We start from the raw sequence: 18,554 nt of genomic DNA, 5'->3' as shown, positions 1-18,554 counted from the left end.
GTTTAAAAGAAACAACCATGTTAAACCTTTCAGTTTGTTATCGGGGAAAAAAAGGTTGCCCAGAACACCATTATGTTCACCGGTTACTCCTCATTTTGAATTCCCATGCTCTGGATTCAATATTTGATTTTATGCTTTTCATCATTCTACGTACCTTTGCCAATCATGACCAAGTTTTAAACTGACCAAGGAGTGAATAGTATTTTGTACAATAGTGCTTTCTGATTCACAAGATGTTTTAGTGGTAAAATATTTTGGCAACATAACCTTTAATAACCTAAATTATTACCCCAACGGTTACTCATAAAGGGGGAAAATATTTTTCATATTTTCTGAGTGTGAAGTATTCTGCATTGGTGTAACATATAATACTATTGGACAATTTGATTCTTACAAATCAATGACCTTGTCTGTACTAAAGATGACGTCATGATTTAGCAAACACAAAATGATGTCATGTAGTTTAAAAGAGTTTGTGTTTATGGCTCTGTTTTCATTGTTAAATTTGTAATAAAATCTTATTTTAATGCAATTCATTATATATTTTTTTAACAATAAATAGAATATTGGTTTTTGAAAATTATCTGTTAGCTAGGGTAATAAATAGAATAACAAACTCTGTACCAATTATTATCAAATGCATGTCCCTCGTGAAATAATTTTCATTTGTCACTTGCTAAAGCTCATGACAAGTGTAAATTATTTCACTAGTAACATAAACTTGATAATATCTGGCTACTTATTATTATTCTCTATTAGCAGTTCTGATTTTTGATTATTCAAGGCTTGAACAGGTGCAAAAACCATATAACAGTAATGTAACAACTGAGGCATGTTCACGAGGACAAATGAATGTGGTCGTGGACTAAACTGGTGGTTTCATCTGACCGTAAATGAATGTGATATGATAGAACACGATGGTACCAGTCAACTTGTTCATGAGCACTTGGCCACCTGAATATGCCTCTGTGCAAAAATCATCACAATATCTGGGAAGGTGTGATAAGTAAACATTGCAAAGGGAAGCAGCACTGGACATCTCAGAATCTTGATATATTTAGGAGTGTATTACAAGTAAACAGGCCTTTGTCATGACCAAGGACATCTCAGTAGACACAATATAAATGCGGGATTAGAAGGAATATGAAAGAGTACCAACTATTGGAAAGTCGTCCTTTTTCATATGCTGTGTCTGTAATATCTATGCAAAGTATGTACGGTAACTGATGGTGTACTTTCTGTGGCCAGTAGTATTTACTACATAATGATACAATCTCGCCATACCACAAATATCTTCAGTTAAGATCTACGATTCTTGCCACATCAGCTTCTGTCACATCCATCATTCTTGTTCCCGTTGTTTGTACTGTATCTCCATTTGTATGTCACCTGGTACATTAATTACAGTCTTCATTCGTGAAGTGACAGAACCTAGTTTTTAAACACTACCAATATATTTTTCACTATTAGATCCATTTTTTGATTGATTGAAATCGGGCATTTTATTGTTTATGACTTATACATTTCCATACATCCGAAGTGTTTTTGGTCATCCTGGTGTTTGTAGTACCGCAAAATTAATTTTTCATAATTCTGAAAAGGCATGTATCTTTCAGAAGAGTTATGGATATGAGCTGCAGTCTATTTTTTAAAGGGCATTTCCCCCATTTTAACGTCACACTCTTGTTTTACTTTATTGTAACTGATACCAGTGTTACAAGTTTGTAGATAAACGAAACTTAGTGTCCATTTTTACATGCTGAAACTAGGGTCTGTGACTTTAATTTAAAATAAAGAAATTTGTAGTAGGTGATTTCTGTACTTAAATATACTTTTTAACAATATACACTAAGCAAGAGTCATTAAAATTGTAACATTAACAAAAAAAAATGGTGTAACATTTATATTATTTTATAAGCTAAATCGTAATGTTTTTAAAAATGTATTTTGCTTACAAAAATGCCGTGCTCATAAACAGCAAATGGTAGCTGTATAAAAATGTATTTGTGTAATTCTACAATATTAAAACTTCAATTTTTTTGCATACATGTATTTTAAATTTTGATATCTCCCATTAATTTTGTTTAGATGCTATCTGGAATCCCTTTCAAATACAGATTTACAGTAATTGATAAATAGTGTATGCTTATTGTAGTGTTGCTTTGTCAAGCCATAGACTGGCCTCGGTGGTGTCGTGGTTAAGCCATCAGATATAAGGCTGGTATGTACAGGGTTCGCAGCCCTGTACCGGCTCTCACCCAGAGCAAGTTTAACAACTCAATAAAACCACTACCCCACTGTCCTGCACAGACAGCTCAAATAGCTGAGGTGTGTCCAGGACAGCGTGCTTGAACCTTAATTGGATATAAGCACAAAAATAAGTTGAAATGAAATTGTGCAGTCATGGAATTACCCAGTAAGAGATAATTTGCAAGCACAGACATTGTTTTATTGATATACAGTACATGGGTTACAGATAGTACAGATTTTAGCTCCTGAGTTTATAGGTAGTAAACTGGTTAGTATTTTTACATCAACAGGAATCTGCCCATCAGCTATCCACCATTTGAAATACCACATGACACTTTGCATGATACTAGTTTTTTCTAATTTTTCAAATATATAAAAATCACAAGAACATTGACTTTTTGCAAGCAGAATTGTCTAGGTCCAACCCAGATTAGTGAAAAAAGGTTGCAGAATGGAGAGATAATATTATAGGTATATACATTAACAAGTTGATACTTGATGCCCATACCAACTTGAATTATCCATGACAATTTTGAGGTATCAAATATTTAATTCATATTATGAGAAATAGGTTAGTGGGGTGGGATGTGGGTGAAGAATGACATTTGCATTTGTTTTAGGTAAAATATTTATTGGCGCTTAAAGTTAATGAATTGAACTTTCATAGTTTCGTATAGCTTTGCTACACTTTCTTAATGTTGTGATATTATGGTATGTATAGTATATTCCAAAATCTGAAAGAACAGAGAGGGGGTTAAAAATAATACCATATCACCAAAGACTGGTTTTTGGGACAGTCTTTTAAAGATTTAAACACATTCTCTTAAGACATCCGTCCTTGAAGTTAGACTTACAAATTCAGTAGAATAGTTTTTTCTAGAAAAAAAGCAAATGAAGAAATTGGGATTTATGCTGCATTCAAGTGTGCTTGTAATTACTGTTTCAACAACGTCAGAGTTGCAACTATCCTTTGAAATGCTCCAGAAATCATATTTATGACTTGGAAACTTGGAAGAAAAAAAGCTAACTGATGATAAAAAATTAAAGCAGGCACTTAATTGTTCAATCAACAATCGATTGGTACAAAAGTTGTGGGAGACTATTTTAATACCTTTTCACATTTCAATTGGGGGAAAATGATGCAATTCATAATTAAAAAAACTAATTCAAAAGTACGAGTCGATAAAATTGCTTTTTAAAATTTCAATTGGAGGTATAACAGAATTATTTTTTTATTTTTTTTATTTTTTAGGATACTTTGTTTTATTATTAGTGAAAATATAGCTGAATTTGTAAGTGGCTATTTTGAGGGAACAGTAACTTATTTTCTTACAAGTGCACCTGAACGCAAACAAGTTGTAAGTAAGACTTTACAACTCGGACATCAGTGAAATATTAATGAATTTAAATATATAAATAATACGCTCCAAAATGTTTATAAAAGGATAATATTTTGTGATTGTTGAACTAGCAAAGCTGCACATGAAATTCTACATCCTATGCATGCAATATTTTTGTAGCACTAGTTGTCTAACAATAGCACTGTATTAAATTTCCTGATTGCAGTAACAATGTTTAATCAAATCTAGTCAAATTTATTTATTACTGGATAGTGGATTAGCTATTAGAATGTGAATTTAGGCATTACAATGGGTTGGGTTATATTGCAGGGCAGATAAATACAAATTTACTGAGAAGCTTTACAAATAAATGTGTACTCTGGTGGAAAAAGTTGTGACAGACTGAGTCGCATACTGCATAAACCAACTGAGGCGACACATTTAAAAAAAAATTTTTTTACAAGGGCAGTATTACTTTGTATATGGGTATAATTTATTCTGTTATTTATGTTGTCTTCTATTACCGTATAATTAAGTTGTTTTGTCTACAATTTAACTTCATGGTTGTGTTCATTTGTTCCATTTTTTCACTACATTTACACTGAAAACTTTCATTTAAAACTAGAATAAAAACTATTTTTGATTAACATGCTATGAAAATAAAGAGTCACATTTTCGGTTGTTGCTATTTTTTTTTAATTTGCTATGATGTATAATATACAACAGTGATGTGTGTGAGGATAAAGCATTGAGAAACAAATTTCATGTTCTGAAGTCACCATAATACAACCCCTGCAATTAAAGGGACATTCGTGAGTTTGCTGCATTTTTAAAGATATTATCGACTAACAGACATTTTAACGATTGTAATTACATATCAAATATATTTTTCTGCATAAAATATTAGTGCCTGTATATTATAAGTATTTCTGATCGTTCTAATATTTGTACTAGGTTAAATTTCATCTTATTTCCTAAAATATAGTTTTTTCGTACGTTTGAAATTATTTTAAGACAAAATCCAGTTTGGGATTCTTACAAATATTAAGACAACCAGAAACACATTGAATATACAGACACTTATATTCTAAACAAGAAAATATATTTCATATGCAAGTTTAATCATAGAAATATTTTATTAGTCGGAAACATCTTACAATGCAGCAAAAACTCGGGAATGTCCCTTTAAGGAAACGTCTACAGCAATAACATGCCGTGAAAAACAACAATCAAATGTGATTGACAGTAAAGAAAGGTGTTGTTGAGAATTGAAAACTCAAAGGTACTGCTGATTGCAGTGAGCAATTGCAGAAGATGGATGATAAGCGGATTTGAGAAGACCCCCCACACCACACCACACCACACCACACACGCACACACACCAAGCTTTGTTTTCCTATACATGGGTAGTCTGAAGAAACCCACATGTATATTACTACCCTAAACAGTTGTTTTCATCAACTAAGTAAAACTGTCCTTTCAAGTCCAGACACTAACAAATAGAATGTTTTACTGGATAAAATGTATTCTTATTCCCTATAATGAAGAATTCCATATAATGAAGATCCAATATTTCACTGGTATAACTGAAAGAATGAGACATGATAAAAAAAATTCAAATGTTCAGTCCATATCAAATTTTACTTGTCAAAACAACATTCTTCAGCTCACTAAGAACACTTGTAGAATCATTGCTATGAAATGTCATAAAATGTTGACATCCATAAAACATGGCGTTTTCAAAACGGATGATGTTCCAAGTTGAAATGACATCTGATAAAAATGTCGGACAGGTTACATCAATGTTCTATCATTTACAGATGGATGATTTGGCCATTGTCAATGAATTAAACTTAGCAGTAACAGTTGAAGAAGATATCGAACAGGAAACCTCACATATCTATCATTTAAAAACTGATGATGATTTGGTCATTGTCAATGAATTGAACTTCCCAGGAAGCAGTGACAGTTGATGAAAATGTCGAACAGGAAACTTCACAGATCTTAACATTTAAAAACTGATTTTGATTTGGTCATTGTCAATGAATTAAACTTCCCAGGTAGCAGTGACAGTTGATGAAGATGTCGAACAGGAAACTTCATAAATCTATCATTTAAAAACTGATGATGATTTGGTCATTTGATCTATCATTCACCTTCGTCCATCAGGTCCCATAAATAATTCACCAAGAAAAAGTGTGACACCTGCTTTGTGTCAATGGAAAACGGCTTCACATCATTTTTCTTGCAGACATCTGATAATAGTGTTAAGGATCATAGAACACATTGAAAGTATATAAAATATTTTTGAAAAATACCAATACAATGAAACTGCCATTATAGGGCTACAACACAGACAGGGCACATACCACGGCTTATCATATTTAACAGTAATGAGGCACTAGATGGGATATGGAAAAACAAAACATGGGTCCACTGTGGGGGTTTGATCTCACAACCTCAGCAGCTTGGGCAAGTACTTAACAGACCAAACTAGATTCTCCCCCAGTTATGCGATGCTGATTACTTGCATACATCCATGTACATGTGTTTTTATGGAATGCACTACTCTTAGATTTTCTATGTACTTCATGCTTCTTCATATTAGGAAACATTTATCCATACATGGGGGCGGGACGTAGCCCAGTGATAGAGCGTTCGCTTGATGCACGGTCAGTATGGGATTGATCCCCATCAGTTGGCCCATTGGGATATTTCTCGCTCCAGTCAGTGCACCACGACTGGTATATCAAAGGCCGTGGTATGTGTTATCCTGTCTGTGGGATGATGCATATAAAAGATCTTTGCTGCTAATTGATAAAAGTAGCACATGAAGTGGCGAAAGCGGGTTTCCTCTCTCAACATCTGTGTGGTCCTTAACCATATGTCCGACGCCATGTAACTGTAAATAAAATGTGTTGAGTGCGTCGTTAAATAAAACATTTCCTTCCTTCCTTCATCCGTACATAAGTTTAAAAGACAAACAAGTGATTTAACTACCATTCTGTCAGTGATGCCAACAGAAGATGTGTTCATGATCTCGTAAAAAGTTTGTTTTTTGTTTAATGACACCACTAGAGCACATTGATTTATTAATAATTGGCTACTGGATGTCAAACATTTGGTAATTTTAACATTAGTCTTAGAGAGGACACCCACTATATTTTTCCATTAGTAGCAAGGGATCTTTTATATGCACCATCCCACAGACAGGATAGCACATATCACGGCCTTTGATATACCAATTGTCTCGCACTGGCTGGAACAAGAAATAGCCCAATGGGCCAAGCGACGGGAATCGATCCTAGACCGCAGTTTACCACTGGGCTACATCTCACCCAATAATCTCATATATAGGATTGGAATATTTGAAAAAGGACATCTCCTTACATTTGAAAATTACAGCTGTTTGGTGTCTAAACAAATGGATATTTTCACAATTGATCAATTGCAAAAGGAAACTTTCTACCTATGTACAACTACCAGAAAAGCAGCAAGGGATCTTTTACGTGTACTTTTCAACAGAACGGTACATACCACGGCTTACCCTGTCCATTGCCAAATAAGCCAATTTTCAAACAAAGTGGCTACAACATTTAGTCTTTGGCTAATAAACTGTCTTTAAACAACAACGTTTTGAATAATTTTCAAGGAAATGCTCATCATATTTGAAAACTGGATCAAACAAAATTTGTTCCAGTGTGAACCCTGACATACAATGGCTTTTCATGAACCAGTCATGTGGCATTGGTTGTGGCAAGAACAAAAAATCTAGTCCATTGATCGTAACATCCATAGCACCGTAGGCGAGCATGAATACAGTAAGCAATTTTATATTTCTTTTTTCTCATCTGGTGCTAATGCAAATTTATCTCATGAAACACTAGCACCTGAAAATATTTCCCGTTACGGTATAAATCCACAATAAAACAATGTGGTTTTAAACCAAACCTCACCCAACATGTGATTAAGAAGATCATAAAGAGGTCGCGAGAAAGGATACAGCCACTAACTTCATCTGGTCCACAGTCGTACCGCCAGCGGATGTTGCTGATATTGCTGTACAAATTGACGTCGTATCTGAAACATTAAGTGAAAACGAAAATCCTTATTTTTACACACCCGTTGCTGACAACATCGTACGTTATTTTTGATAACACATACTAATAACACATATACGACTGGCTGCTCCTAGGTGATGACCAGGTATGACTAAACGTATGGCTTTCGCTTGTAAGATAAATGGTATCTAACTGCCACTCATGTAGTATTCTTTATTTACACACTGTTGTGAAAATCAAAATATGTTACATTAGGGCAATACAAGAATCCAGACACTTGTTTCGTAAAATCAGTACGACACACAAGCTCATGTCATAATTTCTATTGAATTAAGGGAACCAAATCTCACCTTGCTTTTGGCAGAGACACACCAGTATCGCGTTTCTGCCTCAGCTTCTTCTGCTAAGTGATGGCTTTGTTCAACATACCGACGAGCTGCTGGCACTCTTCCTCCGTGTATAATAATTTAAGTACAGTATTTACATGTAAGTACAAGAACCTGATCTCACCTTGCTTTTGGCAGGGATATGCCAGCATCATTTTTAATCTGTTCGCGTTTCTGCCTCAGCTTCTTCTGCTGGGCAATGGCTTTGTTCAACACACTGGCGAGCTGCTGGCACTCTTCCTCCGTGCTCGACACGTGCTGCCTCGTTGCCTTCACCTGGTCCTCAAGCACGGCGATCTCCGACTCAATGGCATTCAGAGACAGCAAGCCACCACCCCCACCCGTCTCATCATCATCAGCGAGGTCCTGCTGCTCCAGCAGACCTGTAATAAATAACACAATTCCGGTTTTGTTTTTACTGTTAAAAAACAAGTCTTTAATTATAAAGTGAACTCTGTCCAAACAAGATTTCTGTGTTATAGGTAATACTAAATCAAATACCTTCTGGCTGAGTCAAATTTCGAGATGCACGCAACACTTAATAGAGAAGTTAACACCACAAGTCCTGTGATTGGTGATAAATATGAGTGGGTGGTTGTAAAACAAAATGGTTTCATCTGTGTGAAAAATGTATGCAATTTTATTTCATCTATTACCACTGTGTAGTCGTATGCCTGAAACATGTATGGGGTACCTGTCAAAAAAACTAGGTTAGACATAGACACTATCTGTTATCTCTGAAATGAGCAGCTTGACCCCCAATTTTTTCCAATTCACTTTAAGGGTGAGGGGTGGTAGTATTTATATCTGTGGTGTTTATGTCGATTGATATGCTGCAGGTAGTAGTTTTAGCCACATGTTACTATTGTTGTCTGTGGGATTTGATTTGGTAGTATACACCCTGCATAGTCTGTTTGCCTCTTAAGGGACTCAATGAACTTTTATGAAAACCAGGGAACATTTTGTGTTCAAAATCTTGATTAGCGATATTTCAAAGTCCATTGAGAATTGATTAGCAACTACTGTTTAATGTGTTAACATTGTGTAGTGATCTCTGAAACTTACGTACCAAATTGAAATGTGATATTGAACAAAAGGTTGATATTTACCATATTAAAAAATACGAGTGACGAATTCTATTTATCATATCACTGTCAATTTTGTTTATTTTTCACTTAAATGATTAATAAACAAAACCCCAATGCTTGGACGTAACAATTTGTTTTGACATATGAATACATGTACATGTCAATCACTCAGCTGATAATCGGTTTGTCAATACACCTGAAGGTTATCTATGCTTTCTGAAACTAGGTTAAAAGCGGACAGAACGATTGTAGCTATTTAAACAATTTAACATTAATTTAACAGTTTTATATATAAACAATGAAATTATAATAAAATAATTGACAATAGCCAATTTTTTTTGCGGCATTTTGCTGAGTACTACGTCATTGTCAGACATAGGCGTATCTACGTCACTGACCTATTTAAGGGCTTCATCAAGTTCAGTCGGAGTTGGAATCACTGTCAAAAATTATTCTTCGTCGTTTTATGGGGACAACAGGACTTTTAGGCTGAGCCACATTTATTACGATGTTGCCCCCACTGACATTGCCCCCAAACATGGTGTTTACACCGCTGGAAATATTGATGATCTGTGATTGCTTCAAATTTAAAAGTGTTGTCGGATTTCCTTCGAAGACGAACACACGGGAACCAAACTTGATGATTCACCAGATGTAGATATCGCAGACAGAATGTGCGACAGTTCTTTGTGTTGGTCGTGATTTATATGGCTGTATGCATTAACTGAATGAATATTTTTGTGTCCTGTTATCTGCATGATTTAATGAGCAGGAACATGATTGTCGTTGTTTTTGGACCAGATATTTGCATGCATAGTGGTTCGTCAGGCGTTTAGTGGTACACATATTACCACTCGAACACGTTTTTCATCAGTCCAGCAAGTTTATTTCTACCAATGCATTGCCCGAGGAACCACTGTTCTCCTGCTTTCGGCATATCGAGTGTGTGTGTGTAGCAATGTAGAATGGGTCGTCAGCTTCACAAAAGTTTCGAGGTCGTTTTGAAGAATAAAACTTGAAAACTTCAATGGGACATTGAAGGAATTTTGTGTTCACCCAAATTTTTGGAATAACGTCTCTGCAATCGTGGGGATTTTCTCATACTTTGCATACTTGCAAAAGACGACAGGTGAAAATAGTTCTATGTTTCGGTATATAATTTGCGTAATAATGTAATTTGCATACTTATGTTCTAAATACTTGCATACTTATGTCTCAAAATATGTGATTTATGTAATGGGCGTGCCCAATGCTATTCCTTAGTAGTGATATGATAAATATTTCTTAACTTACAACTAATAAAACACCATAATAAGAAAATTTTATATTGTAAACGTTCTGCATTACTGACCACTGGGCTATATCCCACCCCTTAATCAAAGAATAAGGGTAAAAAACAGTTTTCTGAGTACCTTGGATATCTCTTTTGATGGCAGCTATCCGGTCTGCCCTCAGTTTTTTTATTTCATCTTGAATGGCTGCAAGTTCTTCCAGAAGTTTCAGCTCATCATCTTCTGCAGACAGGATGGTCAACAATTCATTGCTGACAAGAATCGCTGAGGCATAATCGTCATTCATGGTGATTGAAAGGACAAGCACTGGATCATACAGGTTACACACCAGGCAACCCTTGCAATCTGGATCAGCATTCAGCAATGCCGAAGGAAAGGCTGAAGTAAAATTCATTGGAGTTAATTAGCATCTAGAAGTAAAAGTAAAATTCATTGGTGTAATAGCATTGAAGTATAATTAACATAATCAGTCTTTGCCATGGTCACCCCAGGCAAGTGAAAACCTTATTGTGAGTCGCCCACCCAGCGACTGAAATTTTATGCATGCATTCATTACAGCTAATTATTTTGGAATGTCCAAAATGTAATTTTGGTAAACGAACCAAAAAGTTAGTTTTGATAATAATTCAATTGACTGGTTATCTGGTATGTATAATATGCAGCCAAACCAATACGTGATTTTGACTTGCCTGATGTTGTTTTCACTCACCTAGGGTAACCAGACGACTGTAAACTGCACACCCTGTCTAAATACAAAACTTTACAAAACACTAAAAACATTAATTTCAGGGTTGAAAATTAACATGAAAACCATGGTCACAACTAGCCCTCCAATTATCACATTGTATTTTAAATGCACAGCCAAAATCAAAACTAGAATATTCTTTGTTGAATAATAATCATGTGCTCACAGTATATAGTCTTGTTTCCTTCAGCAGGAAACCAATGAATTGACAGTTAAAATTCATATAGAAACACGTTATTAATCAAATAACATTTAAAAAACAAAACAAAACAAAAAAACCCCAGAATGAAATCCAGAATAAATAAAATGAATTCTTTACAAATTACCATTAAATTATGATTAAATCTCATTTTTAATACAGGGGTGAAGACAAAATGCTAGAACAGCCGAGGTATACAGCTTGACTTGCATTGTCTCTGAAGTAAAAACAAATAATGCAATACAAAGAGAATAAAGGTAGAACTGCGCGTGCTTTAGTATATAAACCTAGTCTCGGGGTGGCAGTCCTATTTGTGGCGATGCAAGAAGGGGTAAAATGTCCAGTACTGGATTTCCTCGGGAATGGACGAAACATGCATGCGGGTGCATTTAATTTGAATATTGTAAATGCTACAGTAGTAGGCTACTAATAAAATAAATATCAAAAGAAAAATAAAGCTGTAAAAAAAACCCAACATTTTACTAAAATATACGATGTACTTATGCACTCATGTTAGTGTAAGTTAAAATTACAAGATAGATTTTGATTTTGTCCCAGAATAATGTAAGCTAATTAAATATAATTCCTTTTTACCATAACATTGAATAACAATTTTCAAATAGTAGCTCTACTAGATAATTATGGCGTATCCAGTCCAATGTAATAAGCTGACGACTTTTAGATTTAAAAAAATACATGCAATGTCTTCAATATGTTTTGATATCTATTTTTAGAAGACCCGGCCCAAAACCACAGAAGCTGAATCTGGCGGTGTTAAAATATAGAGCATGTTCTGTCTTCTGCTGCTGTAGTTCGCGCCAACACAGACGTGATGTGTTTTGTCACATTCAATTCAGTTTCAATGTCTTTGTTTTTTAACTGGTACCATACTCGCCAGACACTAATATCGATGGCCGCCTAACGGACTACATTTGTAAAATTCTTAGTCACCCATAGCCAATGGCGACTGCTAATTTTCAACCCTGTAATTTTAGTAAGTATTTTTTGTTTAGTCCTTGAAATTACCAATATCGAAAAAAAAAAAAAAAAAATTTACGAACTGCACATGCAGGCCCTTATTGAAAATAATATGTATATTTATAATAATTTTTTAAAAACAGTTTCCGATGGGTTCCCATAATCACAAGTACTACTTAACGGTACCGAAAAAGTGTTTCCCATAAAATTTGAAATCCTATGGCCTGACATGCATGAAAGGTTTATTTTTCAACCGCATATCACATTGTGTCTGAACCAGGCACATGAACAGGACTTACCAGTAATTGTACCTGGGGAGGGTTTAGACTGTGACAAGCGAAGTTGAGGGGGGAGGGGGAATCAACTGATGCTCCCCCAAAAACTACATTCAGTTGCAGGGGTATTTGCATCTTATAGAGGTTTGTAATGTAATGTTAGTTTGTAAATGACATTATCAAGGTGATATTATGTCCGACATTACACATTTTTATGGTACGAAATGACTTTCAGTTATGGTACGAAATGACTAGGGTACGAAATGAATTTTTGGAATGGTACGACCATGGTACAAATTGACTAGCAACCATGTTGCTGACCTGAAAGTCCTTCCCAGCCTCCATGAAAATATTTTAGGGGGTAAATAATTTCAGTTTGACGTAAGAACAAAACTAATTTAGTGTTTTGGAAGGGTACCAGACGTTTCGCCCCCAAATAGGATGTTAGTTCGCCCCCAAATAGGATGTCAGTTCGCCCCCACGTGCATAACCAGTTCGCCTCTACAAAGGTACCAGTTCGCCCCCAGTCAGTTCGGGTCATGTTCCTGGCCTGGAAAGTCATGAAATTTTTATATTGGTCATGGAACGGCCTGAGTGTAATAAAGTTCTGTTTTGATATATCCATACGTGTTTGTTCTGTGTTGAATACGAATGCCAGGCTAGGCAGGTCAGGTCATAGGGTTTTACGTGCACATTCAGAACAAGCTGTTGTAGCGCACGCCTATCACGGGAAAACGAATAGATAAATTCTGATGTCTTGCAATCATGTTATACTAGTAAGTTGAGCAAATGAATGGTTAACATTTTAGGAAAACGAATATATAAATTCTGATGTCTTGCAATCATGTTATACTAGTAAGTTGAGCAAATGAATGGTTAATTTATAACAGTAAAATTGTTTTGTTAAAAAATATAAGCTATTCTGAGTTTTAATAAATATATACACAGATATCCAGAAAGATAGTTGTTAAAACATAAGGACCATATATTTTTGTCAAGTCTCTGCAAAGAGAGTTTTGCCAGCAAACACAGTGACAATCATGTGACTAAGTCACTTCAATAACTATATAGCAGTACAGTTGAGAACAAACAAAAACAGTTTTTAAAATTAAGTTTTCTTTCAAATGATAGTCTTTGAAAATCATCAAAAAAAGATATTAAGAAATGTGATGTTTTTATGACTATGAGTGAGTGAAGTTCAATCTTGCTTTCTTTGCTCGTTTTAACTATATACTTAAATTACGATAATTTTTGTGAATGTAACAGACATAATTTTTTACTTTCCGTATGCAAAAGTCAACATCAGAAATCTTCAAATGTACATACTGCTGCACACAAATGATGTAACCACCAAAATTGATAAATGAATGATACTATTTTTGTGTTCAGTTTAGAAACCAATTGGCTCAGGGCATCATGAGTTCGACTTTTACCCCCCTTTCAATGGTTACTTTGATATAGAGGGGTATGGGTCAAACTCTTTCCCTTTTCGGCCTGTTATTTATAATTGTGATGTTTATTGCTGGTCTGTAAGGTCCAAATAGATATTAGATGTCAGCGTTAAAAATTTTACCGTAGATGTTTACCTTGCCTTGGTCAAGTTGGTTGTTTGTTTTGTTTGACGACACCAGTAAAGCACATTGATTTATTAATCATTGGGCCTTGGCTATAATTATAATCATAATGCTAGCCTATTGGATGTCAAACATTATGGTCATTTTGACAGTCATAGAGAAGAGAGGAAACATGCAACATTTGTCCATTAGTAGCAAGGGGTAATGAGTTCGACCTGTACCCCCCTTTCAATGGTTAGTGTTAGTTTTAACGTATTTAAGGTTAGGCTTGGTCTGACTCTTAGAGACTGATATAGCGGGATAGGCCCTACGGGTTATAGCTAAAACGGAACCGTGCCAAAATGGCACCAAGCGAAAATGGAACCAAATCGGACACAACGGAACCTGCGTTGGCTAAAACGGCACCGAAATTTATGGCTAAAACGGAACCTACGATGGCTAAAACAGCATCATAATTGAATTTTATTTGAAGAATAGTAAATAAGACAAAAAAAAAAAAAAAAAAAACTTAACTCAAATGAAAAGTTATTTATTAAAAGAAAAAATAAATGTTTTTGTGTCACTTCTGATAGTTGCACAAACAATCTTCAGGTCAGGTAAATTTATTTACGTGCTTCCATCAGATAACTGTTCAAGCACGCTCCCATTGGGAGCCGCCTCTGACAAGAGCCAGACGCCAATCTTGCTGAGGAGAACTCTTGTGAACTCTTAATTTACGTATTTACATCACGTTATAATCTATTAATACGTAATATTAGTAGTAACATTACATAAACAGTGTGGCCAGTCTACGTCATCAAAATGGAAAGACTATCAAATTCACCCCCCCCCCCAACCCCTATTCATCGCTCTGAACCATAACCCTAATCCTGAAATTAAAAATAAGATAAGTTATATATATTTATATATGGTGCCGTTTTAGCTATGATAGGTTCAGTTTTCGCCAACAAAAATGGTTCTGTTTTCGCCAAAGAAAATGGTTCCGTTTTAGGTCTCACTACACAGATCACTTCCGGGTGACAGTTCATTCATCATGGTCCACTATAGTTCCTAATTGGGACACATGTTATGGGTCACATATTCACTTCTAGGAAATGGTGAAGAATTAAAACAATATGTATGTTTAATGGTAAGCCTTCTGGCTGTATTTTGCCCATGTTATTTTGTAATATTGTGCATCAACCTTTTGGGACATGGGTATATAGCGCAAGTGACAGCCAGAGTGAATCGGTTAATGAACCACCTATTCGGACCAATACTACAGCCAGATGCGGTCATATAGCAAAAAACTGAGACAGAAATGTTCTCAATTTTGGAGTGAAAATAAATGCTTATATAATGTATGTTTGCAATGGTATATGTTGTTAGTGCCAACGAGAACCCGTTCTATGGGCAATCTTCGCTTGAAGTTGGGCAGTTTAACATGGGTTTCAATGGCAGATGACATCTGTGTAGTGAGACCATAATGTAAAACATGAAATTACTGTTTATCCCAAAATATATAAGTTTAGCAAGCCAAAATGAAAATGTACTAGTGTAGCATCCTTATAAAAGGTAATTACATCGATGTGGATTTCAGCCAAGTGTATGGGGGCCCTATTTGGGTAAATATTGCAAACATGTCAATTTTATTTATTTTTCTTTTCTTTTTCTTTTTTAGGGGTGTGTGTGTCAAAATGTATATTCTAGTATTCTTACATGTAATAAATAAATTGATCTGAGTGTCTAACACTGAGTTTCTCATTGTAAAAGGTCAAAATTCAAGGTCACAAGGTCAATATCCAAATTCACCCTAATTTCTGTGATTTTGTGCATAATGAATTTTTTCGAATGTACAGTCATAATGACACACAGTTTTGATGGTTTTGTGAATATATAACATAGTATTCTACTATGAAAGTAGAATTTGTATTTGCCATTAATAATATGTGGATCTTCATGCTGAAATATACAGAAAAAACCCAGGATTTCAACACTTCATTATGAAACAATTGTTGCCCATAGCAACAATTGATGGAAACTAATATTTTTAATGAACTAACTAGATAATTAGCTTATTTGTATGTTCCCCATATCAGAACTACCAACACGGTCATACATTACCATATAGTGGCTGCTTGTTTGATGACCATCTATTGTGTGGATGACCAAGGAGTAACAATGTGATATGAAGTTTTATTAGATGGTATGGTGCATCTATCTTTTGGTGTATTGGTTAGAGTTCATAAGTTACACGGCTCTAGTATAGCTTTTCATGGTGTAAATGACCCAAATTATCAAACTGACTTCAAACCAAGTTTGACAAAATCGGTCACTAGACTTTAAGGTCTCACTACACAGATCACTTCCGGGTGACAGTTCATTCATCATGGTCCACTATAGTTCCTAATTGGGACACATGTTATGGGTCACATATTCACTTCTAGGAAATGGTGAAGAATTAAAACAATATGTATGTTTAATGGTAAACCTTCTGGCGGTATTTTGCCCATGTTATTTTGTAATATTGTGCATCGACCTTTTGGGACATGGGTATATAGCGCAAGTGACAGCCAGAGTGAATCGGTTAATGAACCACCTATTCGGACCGGTACTACAGCCAGATGCGGTCATATAGCAAAAACCTGAGACGGAAATGTTCTCAATTTTGGAGTGAAAATAAATGCTTATATAATGTATGTTTGCAATGGTGTATGTTGTTAGTGCCAACGAGAACCCGTTCTATGGGCAATCTTCGCTTGAAGTTGGGCAGTTTAACATGGGTTTTAATGGCAGATGACATCTGTGTAGTGAGACCTTTGCCTGTACCCGGCCCTACGTACGGGTCGAACTCTTACGCAAGTTACGGACTTTCCAGCAAGGGATCTTTTATGTGCACCGTCCCACAGACAGGATAGCACATACCACGGCCTTTGATATACCAGTCGTAGTGCACTGGTTAGAACGAGAAATAGCTAAATGGGCCCACCGACAGGGATCGACCTTAGACCGACCGCGCATTAGGCGTGCGCTTTGCCTCCCTTTGCAGGCTTTGGTCAAGTTGCTGACCAGCGACGAAACTACTTTAGAAAACGATCCAATGATTTAAATAAGCCTATATTCTGTAAAACAATTCAAACACCAAATAAAGTTGATATAAGTGCTAGTATTTACAAAACAAATCTATATTATTGGTATTACCATCAATTTTTCAAAACACAAATTGACTGCATTTCAAAACTTCCGCCAAAATATTTGACTGTTTTCCCGTCGAATATTATTCATTACAGTGATAATCAAAGAAAGCGTAATAATAAGAGAAGCGCAGTTTATATTAAGTAAATGAACTAAAAGCCATACCCACAAACTTAACAAAACAGAATTTAGACTAATATGGTAGGGTGGGGTTTTTTCACAATGTATTTGTAATGAACACGATCACGTTCTTCGTTAGCCTGAGTACTCTGCCGTTCGAGAGCTATCTAGACGGACTTTTGTACAGTTAAAAAAAAAAAGTTTGTTTTGTTTAACGACACTATTAGAGCACATTGATTTATTAATCAATTAATCATCGTCTGTTGGATGTCAAACATAATGGTCATTTTGACCAGTCGTGGTGCACTGCATTGGCTGGAACGAGAAATAGCCCGACAGGGATTGATCCTAGACCAACCGCGCGCTTTACCACTGGGCTACGCCCCGAACTTTGTACGGTTATGATCGCTCTCTGCCCAAATGTCCGTCTAGCTCTCGAACGGCAGAGTACTCGGGCTAGTTCTTCATAACCCGGCCCCTCTTTCATAATATCGGTTTAAATAATCCAGGCATCCTGCTCATTATATATATAGTATATATATATACTGTATCCCCCAAAACCATAAGCATAAGACAGAAGGGAGTGGGATCAGAGGGTCGACCCCCCCCCCCCCCCCCCCCCCCCCCCCTAGAAGAAATATTCAAAATTATTTGTCATGTATTTCCATCATTCTTATCACAATATTAGTTGTAATACATGTAAAAATGCATAATGATTTGTTTGGAACCCTTTTTCGCCGTTTGATAGAAATGCAAATATGAATAAACATTAATTGTTATCCAGATTCATGCATTTTCATTTAATTCATAAAAAAATTAAAAATAGCCAATCTGATTGAAAATCAGCCTGTCCGTTACCCCCCCCCCCTCCCCCATCTTAGAAAACAATGGAGCCATGCCCCAAACTTAAAATGCCCGACCAAACTTTAATAGGTTCGATCGTTTTTACAAGAGACCTGAATTTGTATATGGATATTTTCGCACTATTTTTTCCCTTGGAACGAAACTCTATTTTCCACGTAGGTCCAATCCCCAGTTACGAGCCAGCGAAAGGTGGATAAAACAATTTTAA

The 18,554-nt window shown here is 35.6% G+C and overlaps 1 protein-coding gene across 1 annotated transcript; it reads right to left on the bottom strand.

Moving 5' to 3' along the window:
* Window positions 1–5,095: 5,095 nt before the first annotated feature.
* On the bottom strand, window positions 5,096–17,440 carry LOC121378845 (kinetochore protein Spc24-like). Its single transcript, XM_041507184.1, has 5 exons — window positions 17,369–17,440; window positions 10,538–10,795; window positions 8,162–8,420; window positions 7,594–7,670; window positions 5,096–5,845 (listed from the first exon to the last, which is right to left on the bottom strand). Exons 2-5 carry the CDS (start codon window positions 10,701–10,703, stop codon window positions 5,739–5,741), a joined length of 609 nt encoding a protein of 202 aa, XP_041363118.1. The 5' UTR covers window positions 10,704–10,795; window positions 17,369–17,440; the 3' UTR covers window positions 5,096–5,738.
* Between the last annotated feature and the right edge of the window lie 1,114 nt (window positions 17,441–18,554).

This window comes from Gigantopelta aegis, chromosome 8, assembly GCF_016097555.1.
Source record: "Gigantopelta aegis isolate Gae_Host chromosome 8, Gae_host_genome, whole genome shotgun sequence".
NCBI classification, from domain to species: Eukaryota; Metazoa; Mollusca; class Gastropoda; order Neomphalida; family Peltospiridae; genus Gigantopelta; species Gigantopelta aegis.
The sequence above is the reverse complement of the archived record's forward strand: the minus strand, read 5'-3'. Positions and strand labels throughout refer to the sequence as shown.